This window comes from Atta cephalotes (assembly GCF_000143395.1).
Source record: "Atta cephalotes unplaced genomic scaffold scaffold00002, whole genome shotgun sequence".
NCBI classification, from domain to species: domain Eukaryota; kingdom Metazoa; phylum Arthropoda; class Insecta; order Hymenoptera; family Formicidae; genus Atta; species Atta cephalotes.
Window position 1 is genome coordinate 349,387 of NW_012130066.1, and position 15,048 is coordinate 364,434.

The following is a 15,048-nucleotide window of genomic DNA, read 5'->3' on the forward strand; positions in this document are numbered from 1 at the left end:
GCAAAAATTGATAGTTTCTGAATAATTATGTCAACTGACTCGGAAAATACGGTTTCGAGAAAAATGCATTTCAAGTTTCAATATAAAAAAATGAAAGTTTACTCTAATCGGCGATACCAGGATTATACAACAAACTCTCTTTTAATTCGAAATGCTCATTTTCATTTTTCTCTTGTTTACGCTTGATAATAGCTGCCTTTGGTCGCGTTGACAGAGTGCGTGCATTAAACAATATATGCTAAAACAACTTCAAAACACCTATATCTCCATTATTTTTTATCGATAAAAGCTTTTAGAAACTTATTTTCGAGAGACCTTAAATATTAAAAAAGAAACATCGATTTTTTCCTAGAATATATCTTTAAATATCTTCAAGATACATTAAAATAGTTGAGAGACATCGATAATTGACCAAAGTGCTATTCGTAAATTCGCGATTTTCTCAAATAAATAACACTTTCGGCTTTCCTTTTCAGGCAATCCGAGGAGGGTGCCCGCGAGGAGGGTGTCAATGATGGAGCTCGGCTTCGCCGACCGAGCTCGCTCGGTGGACAAAACTGCGGACGACGGATCTCACTCCTTGCCGGACTGCTGGAATGTTCAGAGAGTACGCCTTAACTCCCTCGCCTGCTCGCCCGCCCAAATGCCGACTCTGTCAACCGCCCTGATCGCCTCCTCCACGTCGGAATCATCGGAGGATGTAGATGACGAAGAAGAGGAAAAGGCTTGACCCTTGGGGACCGTCGCTGAGGAGCGACAGTCCTCCTTCACGGATGTCGAGCGTCGACGTCGTCGGCCCTTCCGACGACCACCGCGACATTCGTTGCTCACTTCGCTCCTGCGACGACCGAGTGCCCCCGTTTGAGAAGACCTGCCCTTGACAAGCCGCCTTCTGCAGGGGCCATCTCACGAACCTGAATCGGCCTGAATTTTATTAATACGCCCCACAAATATGCGAAACAAGACGTTGCGATGAATAGATTCCAGGAGAAATGACTGTGCAAAGAGAGACTGTGAAAAACGCATCGAAGCTTTTGAATTAAATTTTGTACGAGGAGAAATATTTAGGAAGACGCGAAAATTTCATTAATTGAATGAAGGTTATACAAGAAAAGAGAAGATATTCTTTTAAAAAGTTAATGATGACAAATTTTTCCGCGATGGTAACGCAAAAAAGTGATGAATCTCTCTGGAATGAACGATCTTCTATTCTTCCAGTTTGATATTCGGTATTCGCGAGACAGCTCGCCAATTCGGAAGGAACGAAACACGTAGACGAGATTGAAATTTGATGAATCACTGTTATTTTTTTCTGCACGTCGCATGAAACGCATTCGCGAGAACGAGGGCGCTTGTCAAGAGCAAGGGCTTCTTTCTAAATCCGTCTTTAAGACGTCTTGGATTTGTGGCCTTATAAGGACTATAAAAGTGCTTGGACGCCGATGACTTGTACGCCACCGTCGTCGTCATTATCGGCGCAAAATTGTCGGTGCTATTGATAAAAGTGTGTTTGTGTTGTAAGAATTGTTGCGCGGCGCCGTTAAATGCGCCGCCAGCTTGTCCCAAGATTTACCACGAGTACCTTCTCTCGGGGGTGGATTAGACGATGATCATCGCTGTTGTGTACTACGCGATTAGCTTACGGTCAGACTAATCGACTTAGTAGAAAATTACGTATAAAGTCGGATTAAACACTTAAGTCGCTGCCACAATTTACTATAAATTCTGAACATAATTCTGCCAGTAGGATAATGAGAGAAAAAAAAAACTTGCGCCATAATGTCACTTCTGGTAAAAATATCCAATTTTCAATAAAATAAATGATTCACGTTACTACCTAACTATTTTATGATATCATTTTCTATAGAGAAAATTTAATTTTTATCTCCACGTCGCTTGATAGGAAATATTTTTATTCTTCCTAACAAGATTTTGAAAAGTGCTCATTTCACATCAAATTCTCAAACTCATCAAACTGTCAATTATAGATATACTATGACTCATCTCTGCCATAAGCTTTTGAAAATAATGAAAGGAAAATAATGAAGGAAAATAGTCGAATGATTGAGAATTAGGCATTCATTAATCATTCGATCAAATCTACGCTTTGTTCGTTAAGTCGATAGTCTGGCCGTAGCTTCGCAAAACGACATTAATCCAACATTAGGTGCGTTATATCGTTAGTAGTCCCGTTATCGTGTTTCTAACGCATGTTACGCACGCATGTATGCAACGCGGTACGTCGCGGTATACATAGATGACATCTTGTAGCGACACATCCCCAGCTGAATTTAGGAGAATTAATTCCTTTCAAACGAACGGTTACACGCACATGTTCAATCGACGGTGCAACTATCAATTGCGTAGAACCAGATGAGAGAGGTGCGTACAGGTGCGCCGCTCTTCTCTTCGAGTATGGCCTTAAAGAAACTTTTTCAGCAAGCGGATACTCGTGAGTAACACGGTGCCTGGTATATGATAATACACTGTTATAATACATTGTTAATATCGCGCGGCCACGGCACCTCTTGGTCAATATTTAGTGAAAAGCCGCCAGAAGCATGTACATACGGTTTTTCTTAGAAAAGATACGCTAGAAAATTATCGGCATCCTCATCGTTGTCATCCTCAGCAGCATCCTCATCCTCACTATTTTTGTTATCGTTTAGTATTATTTCGTCAGTGGAGAAAGAAAGAAGAGAGAAAGATAAAAGGAGGCGGAGTGTGACCACTAGACCATTCGGTATTCTAGTTATTATTGTTACACTTGTTACTATCACTAGTATGTGATTATACTAGTTCTACTATTAATAATTAATAATTATAGCCATCGCTCGGCGCGGGCGGAAATCAGAAGCGTCGAGTTCTTGCTAGTTTCGAGGGGAACTTGGTCAACAGAGTCTTTTAATAGTTGGAGACTTATTTTGATTATCAAAAATACGAATCGAGAATAGAGAATGAAGTTAAGAAGTGGGATCGCCTGAAACAGTAGAACCTTGTCATCAACCGTCCCAAACATTTCTATTGTAGGTATATTTTCAATCAGAAATTGCTATCTTCCTTAGGTCCGATTGTACCAACGTTACTTTAATTTTAAGTGAGGCTTAAAACTCTCTTTGTTCCTGTCTCTTTTCAATTTTAAAACGAGGTAGAGAGAATTTCGCTGAAAATCAGAGTAATATTGATGCAACCGGGCCTTAGGCTCATTCTTTTTAGTTGAATATTTTGCACTGTTTACCTTTCCTCTTTTTCTCTACATTGAAGAAAAAAAAGAGAAAAGTTGAATCATGCCAAAAGTTCAACTAACAGGAATCTCTTGTATTTATTTTTGCGTCGCTCATACAACAATTACCTAATACCGATTTTATTCTTGCCATAATTAGACTCAATAGGCTTTTGACTTTTACCAATTACCTCATGGTTCTTTGGGACCCTGTAATTTTTATACTTCCTTATAAATGCATTATTGTAATACGGATCAGTACTTAATTTAGCGTACGCGATCTCTGATACCGAATCACTTTTGTATCACGTAAGGGTGACAGGGTATAAGTTCGCTTTGTAAAAAAAAACAGAGAAAAACACACGGGTTTTTTGTGACGATAAATAAAAAATGATTTCGCACAGATTTGGAAGTTCCCCTCGTATGGAATATTCCTCGCGGCCTTTAGTTACTTAGACCGGATAAAAAAACATCGGACTAGTCTTTAGATGCTAGTCTCTACGCTGTTGATTTGTTAAAAAGGAAATAAATGTTTATTTCTTAAAACATTATTACATTTGATATTTTTATTTCATATATAATCTCTTACCTCTTTATCTGCCAATTCCTTAAAGATCATTCTCACCTTAAAGATCATATAATAATAACACTTGATTTTTAAGAAGATCGATACTATTTTTAAACTGTTCATCCTTCCTTACTGACATCTTCCTTCTTAAAAAGAAAAATAAGAATTATAAATATTTCTGTAATTATATGCTTCCTCGAAAGTTCCTCAAATTATTTCCAAGCAAGAATATTTCCATGAACTTCGAATATTTCTAATGTCACGATCATCTGAAAATAACATCTTAAGTCGTCTTTACTACACAGAACAATTATGAACCAGGCAATAAAGTAATTATCGTTAGTTGATGAATGAATTGCATCTTCGATCTTCTGACGATCGCTCTACGAAAGCAGAACAGTCTTCGTGATCACACGAGGCAGATCGAGTAAGTGATTTTCGTGCAATAAAGTCGATTACGGAATAAACATGCCTGGGGGTGTTGTATTTCTGGTCTGTATCCCCACTTTGAGCTACGAGCATCAACTTGTATTCGGTGTGCCGGTAAAACGCTCGAAGAAGATCGAAAAGAGCAAAAATAAAATCATAGGGCCGAAGGTAGACCTTCGTCTAAAGGAAACAAAAAGTCGTGCGCAATTACTCACGCTCGATGATGATGGCGATAACGAAGACGACGACGTCGGTATTGATGTTGGTATTGAAGGCAGAAAATATCCTCGCGGATATCCCACGCGGTCGAAATCACCGGTCTTCGTGTCGATGGAAACGGTAAAGTATAATAAAAAACATTACAAGAAAATAAAACATAAACTATAATACGAAGTTATAAACGATAAGATAATATTAATTATCAAAATTAAATGAAAAAATGAATTGTACTTATTAAGTAGATATATATCTATAATTATAATTATAGATTTCACATTTCTTTTTAATTCTTTGATTTTGACTCTTCAACTTTAAGATAACTTTATATTTTAAGAGTTTAACTCGCTTTCAAAGATAGAGAATTTTCTTTGTAAATAGCTCTACGATTTAATTGTATTCAATACTCTAAGTTTTATTAATTATATCCACTCTTATTAACTTATGAGGTTTGCTTTTACAGGTGTTGGAAGAGCTCCTTAAAAAGCTAAGAGTAGAACATGTTGTATGGTGCAAGGACAAGGAAGACATGTATTATGAGGTACGGCCAAAGTTGCGGATACATTTCCATCTATATGTATATGCGAGAAATTAATTTATTCGGACATTATGCATAATGCTCGGCAGGCATTATGCATATTGACCATTATGCATGATGTTCGAATTAATCATATTTCTCGTAACATATATATATTTTCAAATGATGAATGCAAACAAAGCTTTCTGGTGGAAGGTGATATTTCCAGTACCCGCCGGTGAACCCTGCGAAAATTGTATACATTGCCTCACCGAGTTGGGTATTGGTGTTAAAATGAACTCAATAGTCAGGTGATTTTACGCTGAACTAAAGAAATCGCACAAGTTTCAGTACGTTCGAAGTTATGATTTTGGTCATTGATTTTTTTATTTTTAGCGTAATCCCGACGCAATGTACGTACAGCGGTGTGAACGGTACAAAATCGTTGGCTGTCAAGGACGACGTTGCTCGCAGGTTTTTTAAATTGATTTTTGCTGAGATTAGCGTAAATGAAAATATGTTCATGTATTTTCTGTTATTCAGACGGAAAGAATCAGAAGACCGTAAAAACGCTTGGGACGATTTCGTAGGCTCTATTAGATCGAAATTGACAGTGAAACAGGTCGTCGATGGCGTTCGCAGTGGTGGTGATCTTACCTTCGATTACATGTGTCTTGTATTAACTGCGGAGTAAGAAACAAACTCTTATTATCTTATTATATATATATATATATATATATATATATATATATATATCTAAATAATTAAGGCAGATTTCCGGTAAGTTCGACGACCATAATAAGAGAGTAGTCCTCTAATATTATCAAAAAATTCTTATTATTTATTTGGCAATTTATATTTATCGTTATTAATGCTATCAGGATATATAAAGAAGGCATTGTAGAATATTAAATATAAACTTAATCTTACATTGCCGCAATATTTAAGTTGTATTAATAATAATCAGTTATGTGAAAACTACGATCTTACAGCTGTCTCGCTGCACTTGGTCTCATCGAAAACAGTGCAACTAATGTCGTTGCAGCTATGCTAGTTTCTCCTCTCATGGTAAAACCTTTTAATGCAACTTTGTTAGTCGTTAAACATTGTTTACACGTCACTTAACACTTTTGATCATCGTCTCATTGATCAAAGGGACCTGTGATGTCTCTGACTTTCGGGACGATCATAGCCGATAGAAAGCTGCAACTGGTCGGTCTGAAAAGCTTGATGCTCGGTATCTTCGTATCGATACTATTTGGCTTTATATTCGGCCTTCTCCTCGGTACAACTGAAATGCCTTGGGGCTATGGCGACTGGCCAACCGACGAAATGAAGGGCAGGTGGATATCACTAAGAGACTGATCAAACAATGTTAATAACGCAATAGATTGCATACGGCTTTCAATTATATATATTTCAAATATAGTTAGAAATTTTATCTCAAAATGATAATTTCTTTCTATAGAGGCAACTATAGATCGCTTTGGATGGGTGTTCTTTGGGCTCTTCCATCTGGCACAGGTGTCGCAGTCGCTTTGCTGCAAGGTAGTAATGGGCCGTTAATTGGTGTTGCCATATCAGCTTCGTTACTACCGCCAGTCGTCAATTGCGTAAGAGAACAATAGCATATATCATATAAAAGTAAAGTGCTATGCAATAATAATTAGACATGTATTGTTAAAGATGTTTCTCTTTCTCCCATTGTTGGGTAACTGTCAATGATTAATGTAATAATGTAATATTTTTAATGTTATATTGATCAAACTAAAAATTCATTTTTATTTTTCGCAGGGCTTATTTTGGGCTCTGGGATGCATATGGCTCATATATCGACCAATAAAAATGCCCCATATTAAAGGCGAATCTTACACAAACTTTAATAGCTCCTATACGTATATCTACAGCGATTACTTGCCCGTAGAATTCTTCTGTAATGGCATTATCAGCGCGTGTCTAACGTTTATCAATGTAATGTGCATCTTTATTACGGCGATAATAGTCTTGAAGGTAATTAAAATTAGCACGCTACACAGTTACTCGTTAATAGTCGAGAACAATTGCAAATTGCAGCTGTAATTTGCATCTCGTATTATTATATCACCGACACAACATATACTGACGTCGTTAATTACGACTTTGCCATAGAGTTAAGCAAATTACATCGCGATACGACAAATGTACCGATTTTATAATATACTTTATAATCCACGTTTTTTGTTTTCGCCATAATCATTCGTTCGCAACCGCAGATTAAAGAAGTGGCCGCACCGTATACGTCAACACCGGAACTGCGTCGATTCTGGGAACATGACATTCGACTGGTTCGCGATAAGAATATCTCTAGAGATAACAGTTCTTTGAATTCAAGGTAAAAAGAGTTATACTTTAGCTTACTTTATCTATGTGATATCATAGATAATGTAAAAATATTCATGTTGTAAACATGACCCTAAAAATACGACCCCTTAATATTCTGATTTGAATTAGTTTCTACGATGGATTGAGTAAAACTAAACAACGAGCATTGGAACGTACATTAAACGAAGCAGTCAGAGAAGCGATAAATGACGAAACTTTCAGAAAAGTACAAAGACTCAGTTATGGGCATGGACCGGAAGAGGTATTCCCTGAATATCATATAAATTTAAATATGTAATAATATTTATGTTGTAATAATATTTATAATAATTTATATATGTATGTATAACAATAACTAAATTATTACTATATTTTTAATTACTTCTTTTAATATTAAAAAAAAATATTGTAGATTAGTCCTCGGCTTGGTCTTCCTGCTCGCGGAACTGGGGGTAGAGGTAACATAAAAGACAGTGAAAACACTGAAGAAATAACAGATGGAAATCTACAGTCACACAAAGGTTTGAATTCTGGTAATACAAGCGAAGATTTGATCGCATTGGATCGTTTAATAACATATCTTTTGAGTCAACCAAACAACCCCACTGGCGGCAATTTGGATTCATGGAGACGCTCGCATCGAGCTAGTTCACGAGGATATAGACAATTACATGGCACTGCCGCTGATATCGACGCGGAAACCGGTGGCGTTGGCACAACGACTCTTTGAGCATAAATTGACATTTAAAGAAAAGCCAGCATCGCATATAAAATAGCAATACGATAGCTAGTTTCAAATTAAATGTCACATAAGATAAAACTGTAATGAGGACAAGGCACAAACAGAAATGTTAATTTTGCTAAAGATATGATAGATTATTAATATCTGCATTTATAATATCACAATTTACACAACGTAGCGAATATAAGAATTTTAAATAGAGATCTATAAATCACCTTAATCATCAGATGGTTCAGTGCCGAAGTATCTATCGCCAAAATTACCAATACCGGGCAATACATAAAACTTCTCATTTATCTCGGGATCCAACGCGGAAGTGACAATCTTCACTCGCGGAAAGGCGTAAGCAATCGAATGTACGCCAGATTCGGCCATCAACAATGACGCCAACAGTACATTTTCCTCAGCAACATCGTGATCCAGAAGTACCCTAATCGCCATAATAGCAGCAGCACCAGTCGCAACAGTGGCATCCATCAATATTACTCTATAATCTTTGATGTCCTTTGGTAATCGGAGATAATACAACTAGATACAAGAAATTAAATGAATCATCGGTCATTGATCAAGGATAGATTTGCGAAAGAAAAATGTTCGAGTGCTTACTTCAGGCTCGCCAGTTTGCTGATTAGTTTGGATGAGAATTTTTCCTATGCGTATGTCTTTGCACACATCTCGAACAGCCTGCTCCATAGTCTCACCGGCCCGTAATATCGATACACCGCATATTTTATCCGTCGCACCTCGTTTGCCGCTATATAATACTCCTTGCGGTGTTTCGACAGTTACATCCTTCATATAAAAATAATATATTATAACATGTGTCAAAAATTAGGAGCTTTCAATTCTTATAAAAATTACAATAAAATTAATTAAAAAATTCTGGCCTCTTTTATTTAGAGTTGTGATAAAATAAAATAACCAATATATAAATTGAATAAAAAAACAAATATTCATATTGAACATAAGAGAAGAATTCATATTGAACATTTATAATGTTTATGTACGTTTGTATTTACCTCAAAAGGCAGCAAAGACAACGCATATTCGATGACTAGACGAATCAAGCGTTTAGAATAAAAAATAAATTCATCTCTATAGGTCTCCTTGTTTCGTATAAACGTATGAAGACCTTTTATCTGCGGCGTGTCTGGAAGTAAGTACAAAGATGAAGGCAATGGCTGACCGATGTATGAATGCGCCAGTTTTTCCCTCAATTTAAAACCTCTCTGAAAGTCGCACAGAGATTGTTAGCATTGATAATAATTCTACGTTAAAATGTAAAATAAAAGCTAGCAATTTACCAATTGAAGTTGAGTATGAACATGCTGTACAATTAGCTCTATTGCCACTTCGTTTTCTCCTCCGCGCGGCACAATAATATCTGCATGGACCATAAGAGGTGCTATGTAATAATAAAAAGCCGGCTGCACATGTTTACTATACTGCTTTAATACACCCTCCAGGTCTCTGCCTCTTTGCGAAATATCCCTTCGTAAACGCCTGGCCAGTCTGACATCCGCATCAGTATCGACGAAAACTTTCATATCGCACAGCTTGATGAAACGTTTATCTATTTACTCTCTTTCGATATATTTTCCCAATCTTTAAATTAATTTATCTTTTTACCGATTTACCTTCAAGACGTCGACATTGTAAAAAGTAAGTATTCCCTCGAAGATAATGACGTTGGCACCATACATGGTTTTCTTTCGAATAAAGAAGAAAAAAAATTGTATAAGTTGCGATGATTTCTTGCATATTAAGTAAAAATCACAATCAAGTCAACTTACCGTTCTACTTTCTCTACGATGTGTTACAAAATTATAAATAGGAACTTCTACCATGCGTCCTTCCTTTAAACGCTGCAACGTAGTTTTGAGAAGTTCAAAATCGAATGCATCAGGATGATCAAAATTGTACTCGTTGTGTGCAGCCATCTCGTGCTGCTTCTCATTTAATACCTATAAGATAAATATATAAGACAAAGACATAAATAAAAATATATGATAAATATTTAGTAGTATCTACAATATTACTGAATTGTTTTCCATCATGATAATGACAAATTTGTACAAGATATTTTTAATAAATACTATACTTATTAAAATATTTAACGCACTTTATAAAAAGAATCCATACTAAGGAGGGTCACCCATGGTACATCTAGAGATTCTATGATTTTAGTTGCCACTGTCGTTTTTCCAGAGGCACTGCCTCCACAAATACCTATCGCAAATATATTCATCAGTAATCAAAATTTCATATAAAATTTCATATAAATTTATTTCATATAAAAAATTTAAATCACCCATCAAGTTATAAATTAAAAATCATTGTAATTAAATTAACAATAAATGTCACTAACCAATTACAAAAGGTTCTACTTGTTGACCAGCTGAATTGTACCAAGGAGGCCTTCCAGCTGTATAAATAGTTCGCGTTTTGCTCCTGAGAATAGATTCTGCAGATGTCTTCTTACTTGATTGTGACATGCTAGTAGTGCGTTGCCTTCGTGATCGTGGTGACTTTTGTGAACCTGTTTAATATAATAAATATCTTATCTTTCTATCTCCACATAATAATCAATATTTATTTTTTGGCTACATAATCCCTTATATAATTTTATTTATGTGATTTGCAATAAAGGATTTAATTAATCAAAGGAATAGGAATAGGATTAAAAGTAAGAAGAAAACCTTCTATATATTTCATATTAAATGTCTTCTAGGAGCTCATTAAGAAAAGACGATGAATTGTTTGAATCTTCTTTTACAGGTACATTGAAGTATTGATTCTGTAAACAATGCATCTATATATACTATATATATGTGGGATTTAATAAATATGACATATGTACACTTAACTACACTTTATGTATATTACTTATTATCCTATTATCTATATGTATTATTTATAAGTCATGTAAGCATATTTTATTGATATTTTATTCATATCTTATCTTATTACAATTACTTCATTCATAAAATATTTATATATATATATTCCTAAGACAATCTATATATTACAGATGATTCATTATCAATGAATAACAGATGCAAGTTGTCACACATAAATATCGTTCTGTTATCACAAACATATATAAATATATATTACATATTTGTATATATATGTAAGAAATTTATGTACATCATCAGATGTATTAACATAATTCTATCTTACTAATTCTACAAACAGGTTCTACTAACAGGTCTTGTTAATAAAAAAAGTAAATCACTACCACATGTTAGATTAGAATGAGTTTTAGATAGAAGAAAATTGCTCTTCTAGATCAGGCATATCAGACTGAAATCTTACAAGAAAGCCAATAACAAATAAATTTACCTGTGGACGGTGGTCTCGGGGATTGTGGCGTGCCTACGTCAGAGTGCCTGTAATGCTCAACATCCTCGCACAACTCGTCGGCGAGGAATATCTCGCGATCATCCAAACACGCGTCGCCGTCGTCGCTAGCAAAATATCAGCAATAGAAATTTCGTTGATTTTCAATGGACGTTGATGAGTGGAAATGTGCTATGAAATAAATTTAAAAAAAAAGAGGAAACTCCTCACACATACCTCTCAGAACTCGCCGAGCTCGGTGGCTCGAATGGGAGCTGCATTTTAGCTGCCATGTTCCGTCGACACCGCTGACCTCGGGCTCGTCGTCACCACGTGCACGTCTGCAGATGCAGATTGCAGACAATCACCTGCGACCTAGTTCTACTTCTTTCTTTTTATTGGCCCCGGTCCCTGCACACGGGCTGACGTGAACAGTGACTTAACCTACTGCGTTGTACGTAAATTTCACGCTGCGCGCCAAACGTACGTACGGTACACGACGTGATAACACACAGCAATGTCACATCACACTGATATCGCCGCGTCGCATGCGGGCTGACGACACAAAGTTGCAGAGCGCAAAGCCGCGCGGTCAGTGTTCCCAAACCATGAGCAACTGTGAGAAAGACCCCACCATTCCGTCCATTCGTTCGATCATTTTCGAGTATTCTCGACGAGTTTTCGCGCGCGTGCGTACCAACACGTGATTTTCTCGACAGTATCGTGCCTAAAAATAATACAGGGCTCTCGCCTTATTATTATATAGAAATCATATTTTACATCTTTTATTATCATTATTAAAATTATTTCAGGATTATTAGCACATTTTTATCTTAAAATAATTTAATTTTAACTAATTTTTAATTATTAATGCATATTATTTAAACGATTTAAAATAAGGTTTCCTATGCACATGTTCATAATTTCGTTTATCATGACAGAAGCATAACGACTATCATTTTATCGAGATAAAATGTACGCGACTGAGAGAACTGAGCGCGTTGCTAAAATTTGCGCGTGCGTGAATATTTTTGAGGACACCAACCACGCGCAGTATTGTTCCAAAAAATCGTGCGCATACACGTTTTCAATGACCATATTGAAGAACATATTTGATTCATTTCTCGACATTGACTGTTCAGCGCTACAAAATCAATTTCCACAATTAGACATTTTTATATAATATCACCTATTTTATATTTATAAATGTTAAGCTATTGTTGCTGGTTAAATTTAAATTTGTATCCTAAAAAAAGATTCGTAAACTTAGAAAATACATAAAATATTGTAGAAATACTGAAAACTATTATCGTTTTCCTTGGATTTCTTATTTTTCTTTTAAAGACACCAATTAGTTACTACAAGACATTGGTTTATTTATGTTCATTTTTTCCAGAGAGATGAATTTTAATCTCTTTATTTCTTTATTTTTTCTAATTTCTAGAACTGGAGAAAAAATAAAAAGTAAATTAAATCAAGATTAAAATAGTTACTTGAATTAAAATTAAAATAACATTATAATTGGTAGAAATATAAGTAACTGCGCCTTTTCATTCTTTTTTATAAAATTTTCCTCTGTTTCTTTTATCCTATTTCTTTTATCCTATTCGTAATATTATGTAATAAAACGGCAAATGGCCGCGGCATGTTTCTTTATTTCTTTTATATTTGTAATAGAGTAACTGTCCCTATTAAATATGCCTTTTAGCCAACTTGCTTATTAAATGAATTAATTATTAAATATTGTAGCTTTAATTTTATCTTGCAATCAATATCGGTTTTTCAGTTATTTCTTTTTCTTATAATATTTCTTTAATCTAAAAAATGTTAATACTTTATAATGTTTTTGACAAAAATAAAAAACATGTTTTCTCTATTAATGAGTCCTCCAAACGGCGATGGTGGATCCAAACCCTATTAATGTGCCCCCAATTTGTGTGCCTAGCCATATTTACTCTTTTTAACATATAGTTACTAAAACAGATAATAAATTTAAGCTAATTATTTAAATTAATATTACATAAATCATTATTTCAATTATATTTATTTCAATATATACTCATAACACAACGTTCTTAGCTCCAATACAGGGCACATTAATAGGGACAAGCTTAAAATCTTGCGGTACGTATTATTACTGGATTCACATAAATATATTTATCGCATTTAAGGAACCAATTTGTGCAGAAATTGGAGTATACATGAAACCTAATTCGATAAAATACGATTTCGCGGGTAACCGGCGTTCCACTATCTCTGAAAAAATACGCGTTGGCTTTACGGCAACGAATCTGAAAGGGTTTCTATTAGGTTTATTCTCCAATATTTCTGGAAAATACATGACTATAATAATTTCAAACGGCGGATATTTACGCGTAGTATTTGATTTCGGTTTTGAACGGCAGGAAGTCCGTATTTCCGAAGAAGGTTTCGGTTTGGGACAGTATCACGATGTTAGGATCAGCAGGAAAAAATCTGGCGCTATTTTGACATTGCAGGTCGATAATTATGAGACAAAGGAGTTTAAATTTAACATAAAGCATATTCTGCAGACGCACAATTCAACACATGTATTCAGTACATGTACATCGGCAGAAACGAGTCTATGTCAGAGGGATTCGCGAGATGCATATCGAGGATTGAATTCAACGATATATATCCACTGAAGCTACTCTTTCAAAAGAACCTGTTAACGTCTGCTCACTCGGTCCTCCAGTAACCGAAAACTTCTGCGGAATCAAACGCATCCATCATATATTAAAGAAACGAAATTATCTCAAGTAGATGAGGAAAAAGTGAGAGCAGCATATAACGAGACTGATACAGCTATTCTGGGTAGCGTTTTAGCGGTTATTCTGATTGCACTTGTGATCACGATTCTTATAGGCAGATATATGTCTAGGCATAAAGATGAATGACTTGCTGGAAGAAGACAAGCGTGCTGAAATTGCCCTGGATCCGGATTCAACAGTAAACTCTGTCACTAGTCATTAAGTCACATTCACAAAAAAAGAAAAAGTGGTTTATCTAAAAAACTACACTGAAATGCATCATATTAGATATGTATACGTTAGAGAAAAGTATACATTAATTTAATCTAAAATTACATATACATTTTTGATAAGGATAGAATCTCTTTTGTTTCATTCATTCTATGATCTTTTCATATATGTATATCATAATTTTGTACGCCAGAAAATACAAAAGTAAAATTCAAAAAAATGATTAGAAATCAGAAAAACGAATTTTTTAATTCTGTTATAAAACCATATAATAGTTTTATTAAATGCTTTAATTTTTTATTATTTAAGTCTAATTATTAATTCTATTTAATTCTATTTTTTTTTTATATACGTTGTCTTCCTATAAAATTTGACAACACTGCATAAAGAGACCTAAAGAATTTTAAAATGAAAAAAATTTTGTCATTTTTTTTTCTCTAATAATTTTTAAGTAACAGCTTTGAACTATGCTATAAAAATTTAAGAAAGTACTCAGAAATCGCAATTATTTACACTTCGTAGAACTGAATGTGAATTTTGACTAACTTTTTCGGAATCTTATTTCACTATATAATATTCAAATTATTGAATTATATTGTTTCTTAATACATTTCTCAGAACTTTGCATAATATAACTGCCAATATATG

The 15,048-nt window shown here is 34.9% G+C and overlaps 3 protein-coding genes across 3 annotated transcripts in view; 2 read left to right on the forward strand and 1 right to left on the reverse strand.

Moving 5' to 3' along the window:
* LOC105619188 (sodium/hydrogen exchanger 3) overlaps window positions 1-730 on the forward strand; it is a 19,708-nt gene extending 18,978 nt beyond the window's left edge. The window contains exon 17 of the mRNA XM_012200717.1: window positions 477-730. Within this exon, the coding sequence (XP_012056107.1) occupies window positions 477-730 (254 nt within the window). The remainder of the gene's footprint in view (window positions 1-476) is intronic.
* A 3,529-nt stretch (window positions 731-4,259) lies between these two features.
* On the forward strand, window positions 4,260-8,044 carry LOC105619199. Its single transcript, XM_012200726.1, has 12 exons — window positions 4,260-4,559; window positions 4,900-4,977; window positions 5,170-5,264; window positions 5,350-5,427; window positions 5,497-5,643; window positions 5,946-6,021; window positions 6,109-6,296; window positions 6,422-6,566; window positions 6,748-6,963; window positions 7,206-7,324; window positions 7,444-7,576; window positions 7,727-8,044. Exons 1-12 carry the CDS (start codon window positions 4,260-4,262, stop codon window positions 8,042-8,044), a joined length of 1,893 nt encoding a protein of 630 aa, XP_012056116.1.
* A 228-nt stretch (window positions 8,045-8,272) lies between these two features.
* On the reverse strand, window positions 8,273-11,691 carry LOC105619209 (uridine-cytidine kinase-like 1). The gene is made up of 10 exons (XM_012200737.1): window positions 11,636-11,691; window positions 11,402-11,526; window positions 10,425-10,595; window positions 10,179-10,285; window positions 9,850-10,020; window positions 9,694-9,765; window positions 9,361-9,612; window positions 9,076-9,285; window positions 8,663-8,848; window positions 8,273-8,584 (listed from the first exon to the last, which is right to left on the reverse strand). Exons 1-10 carry the CDS (start codon window positions 11,689-11,691, stop codon window positions 8,273-8,275), a joined length of 1,662 nt encoding a protein of 553 aa, XP_012056127.1.
* Between the last annotated feature and the right edge of the window lie 3,357 nt (window positions 11,692-15,048).

Coding starts and splice junctions, on each gene's coding strand:
- LOC105619199 (XM_012200726.1), top strand. CDS start 4,260: ATGCCTGGGGGTGTTGTATTTCTGGTCTGTATCCCCACTTTGAGCTAC. Junction 4,978..5,169: donor AGGAAGACATGTATTATGAG/GTACGGCCAAAG, acceptor TTCTGGTGGAAG/GTGATATTTCCAGTACCCGC. Junction 5,644..5,945: donor TGTCTTGTATTAACTGCGGA/GTAAGAAACAAA, acceptor ACGATCTTACAG/CTGTCTCGCTGCACTTGGTC.
- LOC105619209 (XM_012200737.1), bottom strand. CDS start 11,691: ATGGCAGCTAAAATGCAGCTCCCATTCGAGCCACCGAGCTCGGCGAGT. Junction 10,596..11,401: donor CCCGAGACCACCGTCCACAG/GTAAATTTATTT, acceptor TATATTAAACAG/GTTCACAAAAGTCACCACGA. Junction 8,849..9,075: donor TGTCTTTGCTGCCTTTTGAG/GTAAATACAAAC, acceptor TTTTATATGAAG/GATGTAACTGTCGAAACACC.